The following is an 18,556-nucleotide window of genomic DNA, read 5'->3' on the forward strand; positions in this document are numbered from 1 at the left end:
CCTATATGAAATTAGCTACTTCGTTGGATTAAGACCCCTGGTTATACTGTATCTGAAGATTCTATGAACTCGATATGGCCGGAATTCCCGAGAGGCATCTAATGCGCCTTTATCAACACGGAACTTAGGAATTGAGACATGAATGACCTAGTATGCCTATTGACTGTTCCGAAGAGACCTCTTAGGAGCTGTTAAGATCTAGTTAGTAACTTAACTGTATGACCAAACCTATTGCATGTTCTTGTTTGATTTTTGCCTTAGGATTAAGTCATATCAATTGTTTAGGTATCTATTAGGTTTATGTCTGCTTTACTTTCAATATATCAACTATAATGTTGTATAATGTTTAGATTGGTATGATCTCATTAGTATGATGAAATGGTTGTTAGTTTTCATTTAAGGTTTTGTCAACTTAACCCGACAGACTTCTTCCGTTTGTGATCAGTGTTTAATCAACACCGCACGTTGTTATTCAGTTAACTAAACTGATAACGATGGTTGGGATTAGAACTCAACTCACTAATAAACCTAGTGCTTTACTAAGGATAACCTCCGAGGTATAGTTACCATTCAATTATACAACCAAGTGACATACTTTACACTACTCAACAAGAACTCCGAGAGTCTAGAGATAAGTAGGTCTGTGTAATTGGCTCATCCAACCAGATCTACACCATTCTAATCTTAGCTTTAACCTAAACATAATTACCTTTCTCTAGCCCAAACTGATATCTTGGTCAATATTTCCCTGATATGCATACTCCGGATATCCCTCCATCATCTTTACTTTTTCGTAATTAGTACTATTAGCTTAAAATCAACTATTATCCTTTATCTAGGTAATTTAACCAAAGACAATTGTCCACTTGATCTTCAATTCGTTAAACCATTCAAAAGTACGACCCAAGGTTAACTTACACCTTCTACCTTAGAAAGTTAAATGTAAATTTAGACCCCGCAAAATATAAATAATAAACCACTGTTCTCTCTCGTGATCGGCTGATCCTGACGCCTTGCGGCCTAACGACACTTCATAAATAAAATCGTCCATTTCGATCATATCAGGCTTGATATCCCTTCATCAGATATTTTTGGGTTTTGATGCACGAAATGATGTTGAGTTTAGAGCCACTTTTTCTCCTTGAATGACTAGGGTTTCATCATTTCCAAGAGAATACTAACGGTCTTATCAAAACACAAGATTCATGTTCTCAACGGGGCAGCCAATCCATCCCTATAATTACATCAAAGCTTCCTAACTCTACTGGCAACAAGTCAATCTTAAAGAGTTTGTCTGTTAAAATCAGTTTACAGTCTTTATAAATTCAGTCTACCTTCATAACCTTCCCGTTAGCTACTTCTACGAGGCACTTAGTATCTAAGACTTTTGGCTTTTCAGTAAATAAAGCACATAATTCAGTAGACAAATAGCTCCTATCGGCACCAATATCGAATAAAATATATGCATAGAAGTTATTGACAAGAAACGTACCCGTTATTGCTTCATCACTCTCACGGGCTTCTTTATCAGTCATTACGAAATCTCTACTCTTAGCATTACCAGCATTACCCTTGTTCTTTAGGCATTGATTTCTTGAATGCCCCACTTCCCCACATCCATAGCAAGTCGGAACTGTTGTATTAGCTTTTATTGCCGAGGTATTGGTTGTGGGAATCGCAACCCTACAATTCTTTGCTAGATGACCCAGTTTCTTACACTTGGTGCATTTAACAGTACACCTTCCAGGATGATGCTTTTCACAACAGTTACAATATGGGTGTCTCCCCAGCAAAATTACCCTTCGAACCATCAGCAGCTTTCATGTTTGAGTTTTAATTTAAACCTTGAATATACTCAAACTTCCTCTTCCCATCTTTAACTTTTACCTCGGCTTGTTTACTTCCGCCATTTCTCCTTGTTAAAGCCATCATAAGATTTTGTGCCATCAATATGACACCATCAATAGTTTCTTTACTAGCAGATATAACATTCCCTTCGATCTCAGCAGGAAGACCTTCGACATACCTTTCGATCTTCTTATATTCCGGGGTTACCATAGTTGGACATAGTGAAGCCAACTCTAGAAATCTGTTAGTGTAAGCTTCGATGTCGATCCCCTTTACTTTAAGTTCCCAAAACTCAGTCTCCATCTTCTGAACTTGATTTCGCGGACAATACTTATCTGTCATCATTCTTTTCACCTCGTCCCATGGAGTAGCTATAACAATATTATAATAAATATAAACTTCAATTAATATATAGTGTTGTCCAAAAATAAATATTTAGTCAACGTTGAATAATTCGTATATTAATAACCTATTAATTACTATATTAAATAAGGATGCAGAAACCCTAAGGGTAAAATAGTCATTTCAAGAATAGAAATTTGAGGGTTGTTATAGCAAGAATGTGGTGTGTTGGAATTGTCAACAAGTTGGTCACTATAAGTCAAAGTGCCCTAGTCATAAGTCGAGTGGAAGTATGGTGACTACAGTAATCAAAGATGCGTTGATGTGCCAAAAAAGGTTCTTGACGAATCTTGGGTTTTAGATTCGGGTGCCTCGTATCATGTTACCCCATACATGAACGAGATGGTGAACTTCAAGAAATACTCCGGTAAGGTTCGAGTTACGAATGAGAGTAGACTTGATATTGCAGGTATTGGTGATCTCGTGGTTAGACAATTGAGTTATGGTTGGATCTTGAGAAATGTGTGGTTTGTTCCAAAGCTCGAGAGTCGGTTGATCTCGGTTGGGCAATTGGATGACGACAATTGTGATGTCCTATTTGGAGATCAAAAGTGGGTAGTGTTTAAGGGAGATTATGTAGTCGCTCGTGGGTTTAAAAGGGGAACCATGTATATGGTTGAAGCTCCTAGGGAGGAATGACTAGGTGATTTTGTGGATGTCAAAAGTCCTAGGATGATAATGCTTTCTGGTATTGTTGAGGAATCTAGTTTGAGTGGGAGCTTAAGTGAAGTCGAAACTAGTGGAGATTCGGGTTGAATTGGGTACACTAGAGTTTTCGGTACTTCGGGTAGATCTTCTCCAATGCAACTCTATTGCGGTCGACCGAGGAAGATGAACAAGAGATTTTCTTAAGAGTCATGGTTAATGATACATGGTACAATGTGAGTTAGCTCGGGATGGAAAATCGGGTTTTTCAAAAGACGTGCGCACGTATGTGATCGCTTTTCCAATGGTGAAAGCAAAGGTGCTAAAGTGGACGATTAAGTGTGCGAAAGTGCTCTTGTGCAAGGTCTTAATCGGTAATGCCCATGTGTTCGTTCTACCGGCGGGTTTTTTCTTTATTGAAAACTTAAATCGGGTGGATGATATTGTGTACGGGTGGATCGCTTGGGCGATGGGGTTGATTGGGTCGGGTCGAACTCAAACGACCCGTTATCTCCAAAACTAAGGAGGTAGGTGCCATAGCGAAAGAGAAGTTCTTGTTTCTCAAGCTAGTAACAAAATGATCGAATTGTAGTTTAACGGTATTTTTGGGGGTCGAAAGACTTCATTTGCTCGAAGGTTATCGGGTGAAGTGTGGCTTGATTCGGGTGCAACTCTGGCGGTATCAAAAGGAGGTATAATTAGCGAGTCAAGTTGTTGCTGTAGATGATGATGTTGATGAGTTTAGGTTAAAGATGGGTGTTGTTTAACGTCTATTCGAGCCGGAGATTGTTGGGAGTGTGAATCGAGTTAAACAAGGAATCGAGAAAACGAAAAATAGATGCACGGGTTCGAGATCGCGAGTCCAAAAGTCGCGACTGGAGTTTCGTTCAGGGTGAGTTTCGCGATCACAAAACTGGTGAAGGGATGAAGCTCGAGATCGCGAATTAGGGGCTGACGGGAGAAAATTCTAGAATACGCGTTTTCTTGCTCCAAAGCTATTTCCTTGTATTGTCTTGCCTATTTAAGCATCTTATTGTAACCCATACATGTATCCATAAAAATTATCATTAAAAGAACTCTCTTTGGTGGCCGAGGATTAAAGCAATCATTCGTGAGTACATATAATCTCGTTAAATTCTCTTATCTTTATCGTTTTTGCTAGTTTCTTCATATACATCAAATATTTTCGTTTATTGTGAGTGAGTTTGATAATCTAGAGTTATTAAGTCTTGTTAGGGCTCACGTGCTTTATTACTAACACTAACGTCATAATTTCATAACTTGTAGATCATATTTCATTTAGGTGTATTAATTTTAAGGAAAAAACATAGGTTACAAAAATATACTTTAAATTTATATATATAAGGTATTAAAGAATATGATAAATTACAGAGGTATATTAGTAGCTTTTCGAAAAATGAAAAAAAAAAAATAGTGTAGTGGTGTATTAGAAATTTTAATTATTAATATGATAGATTATAGTAATACATTATTGGTTGGATTATATATCTTTATAAGAAGTCTAAAGTTCAAAACTTATTAGCAACATGTATTGTGATTAGGGATGACAATGGCCACCCGATCCAGCGGATATCTATCCAATTCACCCGCTTCGTGATGGATATAGATAAACTTAAATGCATATGGATACGGATATGGATGAACCTAAATGGATATCGATATGGACATGGATGAAAAGTTTCATCCATGGATATATCCATTAACACCCGAAATACATATACAAATACATAAATATAATTAAATGCTTACATATCTACAATTACAAATGCATTACGGTTAGATTTACATTTTGCGGTCAACATTATAATGAAATAACTATGACATCTTACAATAGAACACGTATATCAAGATTAGCGAACAAATTACATATATAATTTTTCATCATCTATGTTTAATAGTAAATTCAACAAATGTGTTCTCTCTTCGATAAAGATTATCTATTTAGTGAAAATATTTTAATTATGTCATGTTATATATATTATTGTTATACTACGTTTTTGTTTACATCGCATGTTAGAAAATATTATAACATCTTTTTGATATCTATTGGATATCCATTAACTCGTTTCATCTGGTGGATATGGATATGGATGGATGAACAACAATCAAATGGATATGGATATGGATATGGATATGAATGGAAAAAACTAAATGGATATGGATACGGATACGGCATTACCTGATCGATCCATTGTTATCCCTAAAAGTGATAATAAAAAAAAGGTGTCATATTAGACCGTGTACATTGCCCAACTAACGTAAAAATGTACAACTTTATCCGTTACCGTTTTAGTTAGACTTTTTATGTTATATGCAACTACATTCCCTATAAGTAGGTGTTTAGATAGTTATTACGTATTTGCTTTTAATTTAATGTAACTTCATTCATCCGTTCACCAACCATGATTTCTATATCAAAACATTGGTCATATCTAAATGACTACATCTAAACAAAGTATATAACTGCCTAACTGGATCAAATTCAGTCGTTGTTTGTTGTAATTTAATAATAATACGCATAACGAATACTTCAATTCATTAAACGTAATTCACACAAGTATGCTACTTACGGCAGACGGAAGTTAGATGGCGTTTACACAACGTCATCAACATAGCCGTTCGTAAGACCAGAATTATCTTCCATGACCCTCCAACCGGGAGTAAGTACACGTAAGCCCTCCTAAAGGCAGTGCGTGCACATAAGACCAAGCATCCGGCAGTACGTATGCGTGAGGCGTCATCCGGAAGCGTACGTATGAGAGACCGTCAATAGGCAACTTGTACATTTCGGACCATCTTATGGCAATGTACATGTGTAAGCCCATCACCCGACAAAGTTAAGGACACTGGCACGTACGAATCCAGCTACATGACAGTGCATACACAGGACACGCGTGTGCCACGTAAGCTCAACACAAACAATAAGGTTTGGGCCCAACTCCCAATGTTGGCGGAACCCCAACAAAGAATCGCGTAACGTCATAACGAGAATTGTGATTTAGGTTTGTGTTTTATTGTCACTTGTTTTGACTAGATTTTGAATTTTCTTTTATATCTGGTATAAACCTTCAAATCTGTTCAATGTTATTATAAGTTTATTTTTCAAAAAAAAAAAAAAAAAAAAAAAAAAAGTAAAAAGAAATTAGACCACTTACGTATTTAGTTAAATTTGATCTTTTATAGTTGTAGGTAGGTGCATATATAAAAGTGTGCACCTTCACATTGAAATTTGCAAACATTAGAATAGTGTGAAGCCTCCAAGAGTGGCGATGGTTGGACCAAGAAGGCCACAGTTTGTGTTGTTCGGTTCCTCCATCGTTCAAGTTAGTTTTGGGTATCAAGGTTGGGGTGCGATCCTTGCACACAGTTATGCCCGTAAGGTTGGTTCACTTTTTCATTATCATGCATCTTGTTCTGATTTATTTGGGTTGGGTTGGAATCGTTAATTCACATGTTAGAACAAGAATTGAAATTCAATTTTGCTCGTACATTATCTATATATATCACAAAACAAAAATTTTCACTTGAAATTCAATTTAAGATGAGTTTGATATATGTTGTTTATTCAATGAATTTATTTAGGATGATGAGTTTTTGTTAATAAAGTTGTTTAATATCAACAGCTAACCGCCGTTACAAAATAACCGCTATAAGCTTTAGTTGCATGGAATTTAATTTAATTTGTTATTCGTTTGGTGTTCTGAATACAGAATTGCAGCTAGCTACTAATTTTAATCATGGAAAATCAGTACCATGATGAATGATAGTTGTTAGGTCGTGACTCGGACTTGTGAGAGATACGAGTATAACACATTCATTATTGTATACATTTTTGTTAGCTTTTCAATTTTATCTCTACTTTTTACCAATTTTTTGTTCTACATGAATAAAGTAGGGATACAAATATTTATTATCACGTTGTTTTTATTATTTATGAAAGTGAGCAACATCTCAAAATAAATGAAATAGTGGACGATAGATGTGTGTTGATTGTTTATATAACATCAATGTCCACATGCAAATGGTACAGGTAGACATATTTATTCGAGGTTATGTTAATTGGAACTCCAGACAAGCAGTACAAGTTTTAGATCAAGTGTTTCCACAGGTACTTTCTTCAAAGTTTAATTCATTCGAATTAATTTCCCATTTCTACCTGAATCTATAGGTGAACAAGATAGACGGGTCACGGGTCGGATAATTGGATCACCTCCTGGTTACATATATATTTCCGAATACTCCGTATACCGTGATGAATATTATTGATTTTGATTTAATTTTTATATAATACGGAGTATTCATTAGTTGGTGTTAAAAACCACAAACAAGATTCATCAAAAAAAAATTACACATTCAAAGCATCAGTTTTGAAACATATTCTAAGCCACTTTTTTACATTAATTTACGCTTTTAAGATTTCAAAAAGTGCTTCCCCATGAATCAGATCCATATATATGTATATAGATATAGATTTTGCTGAAGATTTTGATAAATCATGATACAAGTTCAATTAAGATCTTTGAAGAGAATGAATAAGGACTTTTTCCTCCTAAAGTAACACATTACGCGACTTTCACCCGTTTGATCCGTTGAAGATTAAACATATCCTGAACCGAAATTGCATTGTTTAATTCTCGCTAATCTGTTTTCCTCTTCTCATTCTTTTTGGTTTTAGGATGATGCAATACAACCATCTTTGGTGATAGTTTATTTTGGAGGTAACGATTCAGAGAGCCCTCGTATAGATGGCCTTAGTCCTCATGTACCTCTTTCTGAGTACGTCGAAAACATGAGGAAGATTGCAATCCATCTCCAGGTAAATTTTACAAAACTTATTAATGTGATTAATTTATAGAGGTGCCAATATAGAATGGTTGGGTAATGTGTCAAAACAGGTTCAACCACCGAACTATTGGTTGAGTGGTAAAAAACCTCAGTTGGTTTTGAGCCCTTATTCTTAAAAAAAGTAAGTGCATGTTCAAATCATGGGGGGAGTTTTCTCCAAGATTGTGTCTCTCGTATCCTTCACTCTGTGCGGACCAAGCAATTAACCTAAAGCATTCCGGGTACGCTTTGCGCGTTGGATGCGAGGAGTTTCTTTCTAACGAGTGTGTGTGACAAATGAGAGGATTCGATGTCAAAATTGTCGTTCTAAAAAAAATGTGTCAAAACGGGTTCATGTAAAACATGTAATTTAATAGAATGTGGCTCTTACTTCCAATAGGTTGTTGTTACACGTCTTACTATTCTTAAATCTTAACATGAAACTTTCTTCGCAGAACCTTTCAGATAAGCCTCGCATACTATTTCTAACTGCTCCTCCAGTAAACGAGGCTCGGGTGCTAGAAGTTTACAGGTGATATGATCTTTAATGAGCTACTCCGTATGTTTTTTCTCATTGTAATTTACATTGACACCTAATAAATATGTACTTGTCATTTCATGAAACCAGTAACGATGGTCGCAAAAATGAACTGTGCAAAAAATATGCGGATGCTTGTGAAGAATTGTGTCGAGAGATGGAGATTACAGTTATTAATCTGTATAACTTAATTACTAAGCAAGATGATTGGATGACAACATGCTTTGTGTGAGTATACCTTCAGATACTTTAACAAACACACACTTGTATATTGCTGACAATATTTGAGACAACATGATAATACGACACCAACCTAACACACATAAACGAAGCCCTCAAAATAACACGATGTTACGCTGGTTGGATTGGGTCAAACAGGTTGACCTTATCTGACCCGTTCAGGATATAAGAACATTGAACTCTCTGAAACTAACCACAACAATAACATTATTGAATCATGCCAAAGGCAGAGTATTGGAAAAGTAGGATGTAAACTGTCATACTACCCCTAATGACCCGATACCCTTGTAAATAAGTGAAATGGGTAGATAGTCTCGCAAAGAGTATTTTCTATGCGTAAATGATTAAACCATTAAAATAATTTAACTAAAAAGGTTACACTAAATGAAATCTCATACTTTAGTAATCATAATTGGTGGATAACTTATTCAATAAGAAAACTCAACATATGGGCAAAAATGGTACGAATCTATCCCATAGAAGTAACCATTTTGACTGGTAGTCAACGTTCCCATTTTGCCACCTCTAATAGTAACTGATTTAGTAATCTATGCTTTAAACTAATTATAGATGCAATATTGGTAGGTCCTTAGAACATAACTTTTCTTTTCGTTACTAATTATCGAATAGAACTAGCTTATAATTAACGGATAATGTTCCCGATGCAGCGATGGGATGCACTTATCAGCTACGGGAAGCACTATAGTGGCAGATGAGATACAAAAAATCCTTTCTGAAACCAATTGGAAACCAAGTTTGCATTGGGAGTCTTTGCCTACAGAGTTTTCTTAGGCATTTAAACTCGCAATATCTAATTATTATACATTTACTATTATGTTTCTACATTAAATTAATAAAGGTGCACGTGTACCTCAAAAGTATCATGGATATAAGATACTTTTTGTTTCCAAACTGGTTAAATAAAATTTCTCATATTCTGGCATTGAATACAAAGGATGCAACATATAACAGATGCAGTGTCAAAATATATACTAATGTAACATAAAAGGGGCAAATGAAAATTTGAATAAATCACATGATTTTTAACTAATTTATCTTTAACCTTATGGATATAGACCAAGAGCTACATTCAACACTGTAGGTGCAACCAGAACACAATACCATAGATAAAAGTAATATATTGTAAATTCATAATTCACTGATTCACATATACTCACATATATGATATTTAAACAAATATAAAGAAATACTTACAAATGGAGTTGAAACAAGATCAAAATGCAGTAAAAGCTGAATATTTCCCAAAAGCTGGTTAGTATTCACGGCATAATATGATTTAAGAAGACAGCTGAAACCTGCCACTAGGCTTTTTTCTTCTCCATCCCTAATCAATACAAACGATAGAACTCATGATATAGCGATAAAGTTAACTTTTCAGTCTTAAAGAACACAATTCATTGGTTCTTAAAAGTTGTAACATTTAACTTTACATATATTTAACAAAGGAGTTAACTGTCAAAAATATCTGACATATTACAAATTCGATTCGATTAGTAGAAAACTCCATTAAAGATGGCGAAATGAGAGGCCCTGTGAGTTTGAGTTACAGCTAACATTTTGATATGGATTGAACACGAAAATGATTTGAGATTTTGCTTATGTACTTCTCATAAAAGGAACGTGCAGGTTATATGATGTCTCGAAATGTAAACCGTTAAAACTTCTAGAGAGGAAGTGTAAAAAAACAAGGAGTAAACTTACAAAGGCGGCATAATATACAAAGGTTAAGCCCGCTAGAGCAATAAATGCGATCTGAAATACATTATACCTGTATGTGAGACAAGTATAAGTCAGCACAGGTCAACCAAGAAAACCATAAACTAATGGTAATACTGAAAAAAAAAAAAACAACTATGACTAACTTGTATAGATATTTGATTCCACGAAGAGACTGTAATGTGTGACTAAATATTTCTTGGGCAGCTGTTGCTTGAGCATAGTATGCAAACGCAGTAGAACAAAACTGAATCACACTGAAAGCACCAAACAAAACACCAATCAAGAAAATTAGTTATAATAAAATATAAATGAAACGAAGAAGTCCACATTTGACTTTCAAGCAAGCTTTCTTTAACTTCAGAAACAAGAAGAAAATATTATGTGCAGGACATGTTTATTACTACATTGAACTGTAAAAAAGGTAATTAAGAGAAGAAAAAAAGAGCTTGGTGTACAAGTCAAATGGAATAGGATATAAATATTGATTAAGAGAAGAAAGTTAAAAGGTAAATGACCATTGTGCCATCGTGTACAACAATTTTTAACTAAATTATGATATATATATATATATATATATATATATATATATATATATATATATATATATATAGCATGTGATTAGCCAACCTTATGGAGGAAAGAAGAATGAGTCCCACATTGAACAGAAAAGAATTCATTAGAGTAGCACCCCACCTGTAAGTTCGTTTTAGTTTTAGCAACAACCAGAAAATAATTTGCACAACAAAATAAAAGAAGGTTTAAACAACATTAAAAGTAAGTAATTACTTCATGGGGTGGATCGTGATAAATACTAGTCGCATGCCAATCATCATTTCACCAGCAATCACCGCAAGCAAAAGGTATAAGCAGAAAAATGCAAATGCCCCAGTTCCAAGCAGACCTAGCATACAATCAATAGTACAAGTTAACTCAAGGTGGAAAAGTGGGCGCATTTGGTAACGGGTAGAAACGGGTCATTTCGGTTACAGACCGGGTCGGGTCCAGTTGAGTCAAAACACTAGTCCATATTTCCTAGTGTGTCAAAAATAATTACAAACATTTAATATGCACCTTCAACAACTTCCCATCCATTTGACTTCTTCCTACTTTAGCTAACTATATTTATTTATCCTTCTGTCATATAGAGATAAAATAAAATATAACCCGGAGTGACCCATTCATAACTAAATGGGTCTAAAACGCATCATCAATAACACATTTGTTTTTATTTAAAATTAGAGATAGTAAAGACACTCAGAATCAGAACATACCCCAAGCATCATCCAACTTGATGAAAACCTCATTTAAGAATGGGGAAAGAGGGGGATCAATCAGCAGGTATATTACGATGTGTACAACCCAAGCAATAGAAACAATCAACCTAACAACAAAAGCGCATCAGAATAAATCATAATTACTTTTTTTTGAATTGCTGGTTAGTAGTGACCATAAATTAGGGATAATGAACAGCAAACAATCTTTAGATAATAACATACGAAACATTCATGTGTGAACTTACCCAAAGATTCCAAGTATAAGCTTTGCCAGATAGCCAAGAATTGTCATAGCCCAAGTAGCCTCTGCCTGAATAAATTAGGGCATAAATTAGTAGGCAACTGTAAAAAAACATCCAAACTGTAATTAAAAGAGCCTTGTACATTTTAATTATCACCTTTTCACCTTGAGGATACATTTCTTCTAAAGCGTTCACATCATCCTCTAAAAGAAGCAACTCCTAAAAAAAAGACGTGTGAGTTCAGAAACAAACAATGAACATAAACATATAAAAAGATGCTACCAAAACGCATACAGATCCGTATAAAACAAAATCTCAAAACAAAAAAGATATACTTTCTCTACTGCCTTCATATTTTTACGCCACTTTCGTCCCTTTGAACCATTCTTTTGTTCCTGGTGAAGTGCATCAGCTGCCCTCTTAAATTCTCTTGCTTTTTTACCAAGTTCTGTTGCTTCCTGCACAGTTAAAAATTTCAAACAAAACAAAACTGATTGACAAGGTAAAATAATTAAAAAAAAAATGTTACATCAAAACAATAGGTTAAGACTTAAAATTACCTTGATATATTGTGATCTAGTGATAACTGCTCTTGGTCGCCTGATGAATGAAAATATAAGACTCAACGGGAGGCAAGCTATGCCAACACCACCAAATATCTACAAATGGCAAGATATGTTTAGATTTGATCAGTCATATCTTGTAATATTTTGAAAATTTGTAGTATGATTACTATTTAAAGATGGCTTTATACAGTAGAATAGAAGAGGGCTGAACATACCGAAAAAAGCACAGATCCTACAATTGTAGCAAGAGCAACAACGTATTCGGGAAAGGTAGCGTGCATGGTCCATGTTGTCTCTGATGAGGGACTGGCAGTATATGCAGAACACTGACATTTTTATTAAAACGACATAACTCGTAAGAATCTAACAGGAAACCAGTGTGCCATGAAGCAAACAAATTAGGGACATAAACAGAAATTACCTCACGTGCACCATTCCCTATACATGGTTGACTATTTGAGAAGTCAAAGTTGTTTGGAAAAGCAACAGTCGAAGAAGAGAGGTGTCTAACAGTGAAATCAACCTTTCCAACAAGACCTACGACATGATAGCGGTAGAGCTCAATAACAAAATAATCAATAATGGTAAGGAAATAGCTTAACAACTGCAAAAAAGATATAATTAATTGTGCGATTTTCATACTTGTTACTATTATCTACTATACCACAAGAACGTTAGTGTTTCACAACAACCAATAGGTAGTAGGTTCAAGTACTGTTAGGGACAAAAGTGGTGTGCGAGTCTTTACATTTCAAAATAAAAAATTATATACTGTTATTGGATAAAAGAGTGACCTTAGTTTAATGATCAAGTAAAAAGGTAACATGTTCTAATAACCCAATTATTTTTGCACTTTAACAGCCATAAATATTTAATTGCTCGCAAATAGGGATCACAATGGTTTGAAGAGACTGCTTGGTATTCCGACGCATATCGTCTTATGTTGCACCCCCCATCTACCCAATGTAGCAACCGGTCCCCGCAAAAAATAATAATTAATAGGGTTAACAGTAGTCAAGCTAAGACATTACTAGTAAACAAACTTAAACTATCATGGGCCGTGCTCCTAACTAACACTACTATTACAAAGCTAGTAAAAAGCTCAATTTGTCAATAAGAAATCTACATCTACATACACTTGTATATCTATTAGCAAGCAGTTAATTTAAGTTTAAGGAAAAAATTAAAAATACTACTATTCTTATAGCGCAGGAAATCACAAGCCAAATCTAAATGTCTCAGCTTTATGCATATCATAACACCGTCATAGTAACAAAGTATAGTCTCCATAACCATTTAACCACAAAAAAAAATATCACTCCAACTAGTAGCTAATAAAGTAAGTACTAACCATACAGAATACCGAGCACTAAACCGCACACTATAGCCGTAGTAATCACCCACAACAATGCACTCTTCATCCTCTTCCACACAGTTCTACATACACAAGCTCATCATCATGATCACATACATAATACTAACTAACAAGATACATATCATACACTTTGAAATAAATACTTACTTATCTTGATCCCCTTCATAATAAAACATGGCGAACGGAATAACGAAAAAAACGAGAACCGCATCGATAATGTAAATAGCAAGCCACAAATCCTTCATAGGTAAGGTAAGATTACAAGCTCCATTATAGATAGCTTGTTGACACGCTTGCCTGTTAGCTACGTCAGCCGGAAGCATAAGAATAGAAATAGATGCAACAGAAAGACCTAAAACGACGACGAATTTAGGGAAATACGCCTGATTTTTGTCATCGGGATGTTGATAGTTGACCAAAAGGTACACATTGATGAGAAATACTAATACGCAAACGACGATCGCTACAATTACAAGTGCGAGATTGAAATCGCCCATTTTTTATGTTTAATTTTGGATTGAAATCATGAATGAACTGGTTCTGTTTAGTTTAGATTTCTAGGGTTTTGGTGTATGAGGGGTTTTTGAATTATAATTGCGAAAAGAAAGATGCTTTACTTGTTTGTCACTTTCCTTTTTGTTTGTTATGGTTTACAGGTGGCGAGTTACTAATATTACGGATATTGCCGTTGTTTCTGTCTCAGGTACGTCACAATTTGGGTCGGGTCTGTTTTAGAAAGGGTGTAGTATGTATTTTTTTTTTTTTTTTTATTAAATTTAAAATTAAGGATTTTTCTAACCATACTTAAGCTTTTAAGACATGCATTACATGGTTGTAACTACTTTAGTTAGATTGAGTGTCGTAACGCTTCTCAACCAACACACTGAAGTCATGTGTCACTCACATGTTCACTTAAATGGACTCATAACATAAATGTGACTTTCAATCTTATGATTGGGTTTGTTGGAAGTTATAGGTGAGTTGATAAAGTTTTTGATTTGAACCGATGAAGATTAGAGAGATCGTTACAAATATGTTGATTAAATGATAGAATAAAAAGACAAAAATACCATCATTGCACATATCAACACTTAACATAGTTTTTTAACGGGTGTTTGTCAGAGGGACCAACCGCGTAGTAAGTGAAACTTCGTTGACCAACCGCGTTGAAAAAAAGATAAGTAGTTAATGTGAAATATGAATCAAACATTAAGAATCAACCACGTAATTTTGTCTTAATTTTCCAACGACTTCAAGTTCCAACCAATTATATTCCACCACGCCACCCAAAACGAAAATTTCCTTCTTATGATGTAGTTAATCGTGCAAGCGAAAATATGTTAGGAAACCCGACTAGGTGAGCCCAAACAAGACTAGATAACCCCAAGTTATCAACCAACTTCCAACAAACGAAAAATATAGTGATAATCGTAAAACTAGCAAGAATGATAAAAAAAAAAACACGGGAATTTAACGTGGTTATATGCAATCGTTTGTGATTGCTTTAGTCCACGGTCAACCAAAGAGTGTTCTATATTGATTAATTTCGTGGTGGTGAGTTTACAATGAGTTACAATGAGGCCTATTTATAGGAAACCAAGAACACACTTGTGTTCTTCAACTTGATCTTCAAGATCACATAAAGGAATCAACATGGACAACTTGCAAGCCTTTACACTCATACAATGGCATGATCACAGCCACCTTTGATGGTGTAAAGCAGCCCAACATGCACCTAAAGTGCAACTTGAGTCAATCAAGATCGGATCCCATGTGCAAAAGTTGATCTACTTGCTGCCAGCAGCGCATCTCCCCACGATGCGCCGCATCGAGCACCCTTGACACGCCATATTCCTTTAACACGCCGCATCACAAACTTTCGGGCCAAAATGCTTCATGGATGCGTCGCATCTCTTGAGTGATGCGCCGCATCACTCCCTGGAACTCCCAGAATTCAGTTTTCACGCAACCCGAAATCTGCAAAATTCGTGCAACACTTTAACTCACCTTTTGTGGCGACATTTTCAACTTTGTTTAAATGTCTCCACACCTCAACAAATCTCCCACTTGGAGACTTTGAACAAACTCATCATTCGTTAAACTCGCCTAACAACATCATCATCATCCCACAATAACAACTTTCATGTTACTAGCTTGGGAAAACAAAACGACAAACAAACAACAACTCTTTGGCTATGACACCTATCTCCTTAGTCTATGAGATAACGGGTCGTTTGAGTTCGACCCGACCCAATTAACCCCATCGCCCAAGCGACCCACCCGTACACTATAACATCCACTCGATTTAACTTTCCAACATAGAATAAACACGCCGGTAGATTAAACATGTGGACAATCCCATCAAGGCAACCGTGTGAGAATGCAATCACACCCTTGATGTTCCACATAACCGCCTTAGCTTTCACCATTGGAACACCGACTACATACGCGCGCACGTCTTTTGACAAACCCGATTTTCCACCACGAGCCAACTCCCACTGTACGGATGTTTCTTTAACAGTGACTCTCAAGAAAATCTCTTGTTTATCTTCTTCGGCCGATTGCAACAAAGTTGCCATTGGAGAAGATCTACTTGAAGTAACGAAAACTCTAGTATAACCAATTCAGCCTGAATCTTCACTAACTTCGACTTCCCTTGAGCTCCCACTCAAACAAGATCCCTCAACACACCCGGAAAGCATTAGCATGCTAGGATTTCTAATACCCACGAAATCACCTAGCCATTCTTCAACCATATATTTGGTTCCCCTCTTGTACCCGCGAGCAACCACATGACCTCCCTTAAACACCTTCCACCTTTGATCTCCAAATAGGACATGACACTTATCATCATCCAATTGCCCAACCGAGATTAACCTACTCTTGAGCTTTGGAATGAACCTCACGTTCCTCAAGATCCAAGTATGTTTAACCACAAGATCACCAATACCCGCAACATCAAGTTTACTCCCATTCGCGACTCGAACCTTACCGGAACACAACTTGAAATTCATCATCTCGTTCATGTATGGGGTAGCATGAAACGAGGCACCCGAATCTAAAACCCAAGATTCGTCAAGAACCTCTTCTTGGCACAACAACGCATCTTCAATCACCATATTCGTTGAACTCCCACCCGACATTAAACTCGGTCACTTAGACTTATAGTGACCGACTTGTTGACAATTCCAACACACCACACTCTTGCTCTTTGACGAACTTCACGATTTAGATCTTCCCCTACCAACACTTAGAACCGAACCCGAACTCCTATTCGAATCTTTCTTACGAATATCTTCGCTAAGAATCAAATCACGGATTCCTTCAAAAGTGAGTTTAGTAGTTCCGGATGAACCACTAACCGCCGTCACTAAACCGGACCAACTATCGAGCAATGAAGATAGTAAAAACAATGCCTCTAGCTCATCATCAAATTTAATATCAACCGATTTCAACCGGGTTTAAATCAAATTAAATTCGTTCACATGATCTGCCGCCGAGGATCCCTCCATCATTCTAGCGTTCACCAATTGCCTAACTAGGAAAACCTTGTTCAAAGCGGATGGCTTTTCATACATGTTAGATAAAGCCGCAATCAATCTCGCCGTTGTGATTTCACCCACAATGTTGTAAGCGACTTTCTTGGCCAGAGAAAGTCGAACAACCCCTAGGGCTTGCCTATCCAACAACTCCCACTCGCCTTGATCCATTTCCTCCGGCTTAACACCCTTCAAGGGTTGGTAAAGCTTCTTTTGATAGAGCATATCTTCCATTTGCATCTTCCAAAAACTAAAGTCGGTTCCATCAAACCGATCGATCTTCACATCACTCTTTTCCGCCATTGTTCTCGAAAACTCGTAAACCAGAGAGCTCTGATACCACTTGTTAGGAAACCCGACTAGGTGAGCCCAAACAAGACTAGATAACCCCAAGTTATCAACCCACTTCCAACAAACGAAAAATATAGTGATAATCGTAAAACTAGCAAGAATGATAAAAAAACACGGGAATTTAACGTGGTTATATGCAATCGTTTGTGATTGCTTTAGTCCATGGCCAACCAAAGAGTGTTCTATATTGATTAATTTCGTGGTGGTGAGTTTACAATGAGTTACAATGAGGCCTATTTATAGGAAACCAAGAACACACTTGTGTTCTTCAACTTGATCTTCAAGATCACATAAAGGAATCAACATGGACAACTTGCAAGCCTTTACACCCATACAATGGCATGATCACAGCCACCTTTGATGGTGTAAAGCAGCCCAACATGCACGTAAAGTGCAACTTGAGTCAATCAAGATCGGATCCCTTGTGCAAAAGTTGATCCACTTGCTGCCAGCAGGAGATGCGCCACATCTCCCCACGATGCGCCGCATCGAGCACCCTTGACATGCCATATTCCTTTAACATGCCGCATCACAAACTTTCGGGCCAAAATGCTTCATGGATGCGCCACATCTCTTGAGTGATGCGCCGCATCACTCCCTGGAACTCCCAGAATTCAGTTAACTCACCTTTTGTGGCGACATTTCCAACTTTGTTTAAATGTCTCCACACCTCAACAAAATCAACTTTGATAGTAACATGGTGGTGAAATATGGTCGATTACACGTTACGTTAACGGTAGTCTAAATAAATGAAACTCATATAAGTGAAAGAGACGGAATTATAATCATCTTAATGAAAAGAATATTGAAAAAAGACAAAATTGAATGGGGTCTCTGTGGTTTGTTCGATACAACAAGTAGAGTCCAAAAGAATTTTTTCACCTTAGGGAGTCACTATGGTTTGCAGAAGTTTCACGGGGGTTCCAACACCATAGCATCTGTCTAATTTTA

At 36.3% G+C, this 18,556-nt stretch overlaps 2 protein-coding genes across 2 annotated transcripts; one reads left to right on the forward strand and one right to left on the reverse strand.

Moving 5' to 3' along the window:
- Positions 1–6,168: 6,168 nt before the first annotated feature.
- On the forward strand, positions 6,169–9,424 carry LOC139882219 (GDSL esterase/lipase CPRD49-like). Its single transcript, XM_071866587.1, has 6 exons — positions 6,169–6,296; positions 6,947–7,024; positions 7,592–7,732; positions 8,196–8,272; positions 8,369–8,506; positions 9,187–9,424. Exons 1-6 carry the CDS (start codon positions 6,186–6,188, stop codon positions 9,308–9,310), a joined length of 669 nt encoding a protein of 222 aa, XP_071722688.1. The 5' UTR covers positions 6,169–6,185; the 3' UTR covers positions 9,311–9,424.
- Positions 9,425–9,590: 166 nt separating this feature from the next.
- LOC139882230 (LIMR family protein At3g08930-like) lies at positions 9,591–14,336 on the reverse strand. Its single transcript, XM_071866594.1, has 14 exons — positions 13,863–14,336; positions 13,692–13,777; positions 12,762–12,877; positions 12,556–12,666; positions 12,335–12,433; positions 12,110–12,232; positions 11,931–11,993; positions 11,778–11,842; positions 11,530–11,639; positions 11,045–11,159; positions 10,886–10,951; positions 10,402–10,512; positions 10,241–10,307; positions 9,591–9,863 (listed from the first exon to the last, which is right to left on the reverse strand). Exons 1-14 carry the CDS (start codon positions 14,210–14,212, stop codon positions 9,816–9,818), a joined length of 1,530 nt encoding a protein of 509 aa, XP_071722695.1. The 5' UTR covers positions 14,213–14,336; the 3' UTR covers positions 9,591–9,815.
- Positions 14,337–18,556: the final 4,220 nt, after the last annotated feature.

This window comes from Rutidosis leptorrhynchoides, chromosome 1 (genome assembly GCF_046630445.1).
Source record: "Rutidosis leptorrhynchoides isolate AG116_Rl617_1_P2 chromosome 1, CSIRO_AGI_Rlap_v1, whole genome shotgun sequence".
Lineage (NCBI taxonomy): Eukaryota > Viridiplantae > Streptophyta > Magnoliopsida > Asterales > Asteraceae > Rutidosis > Rutidosis leptorrhynchoides.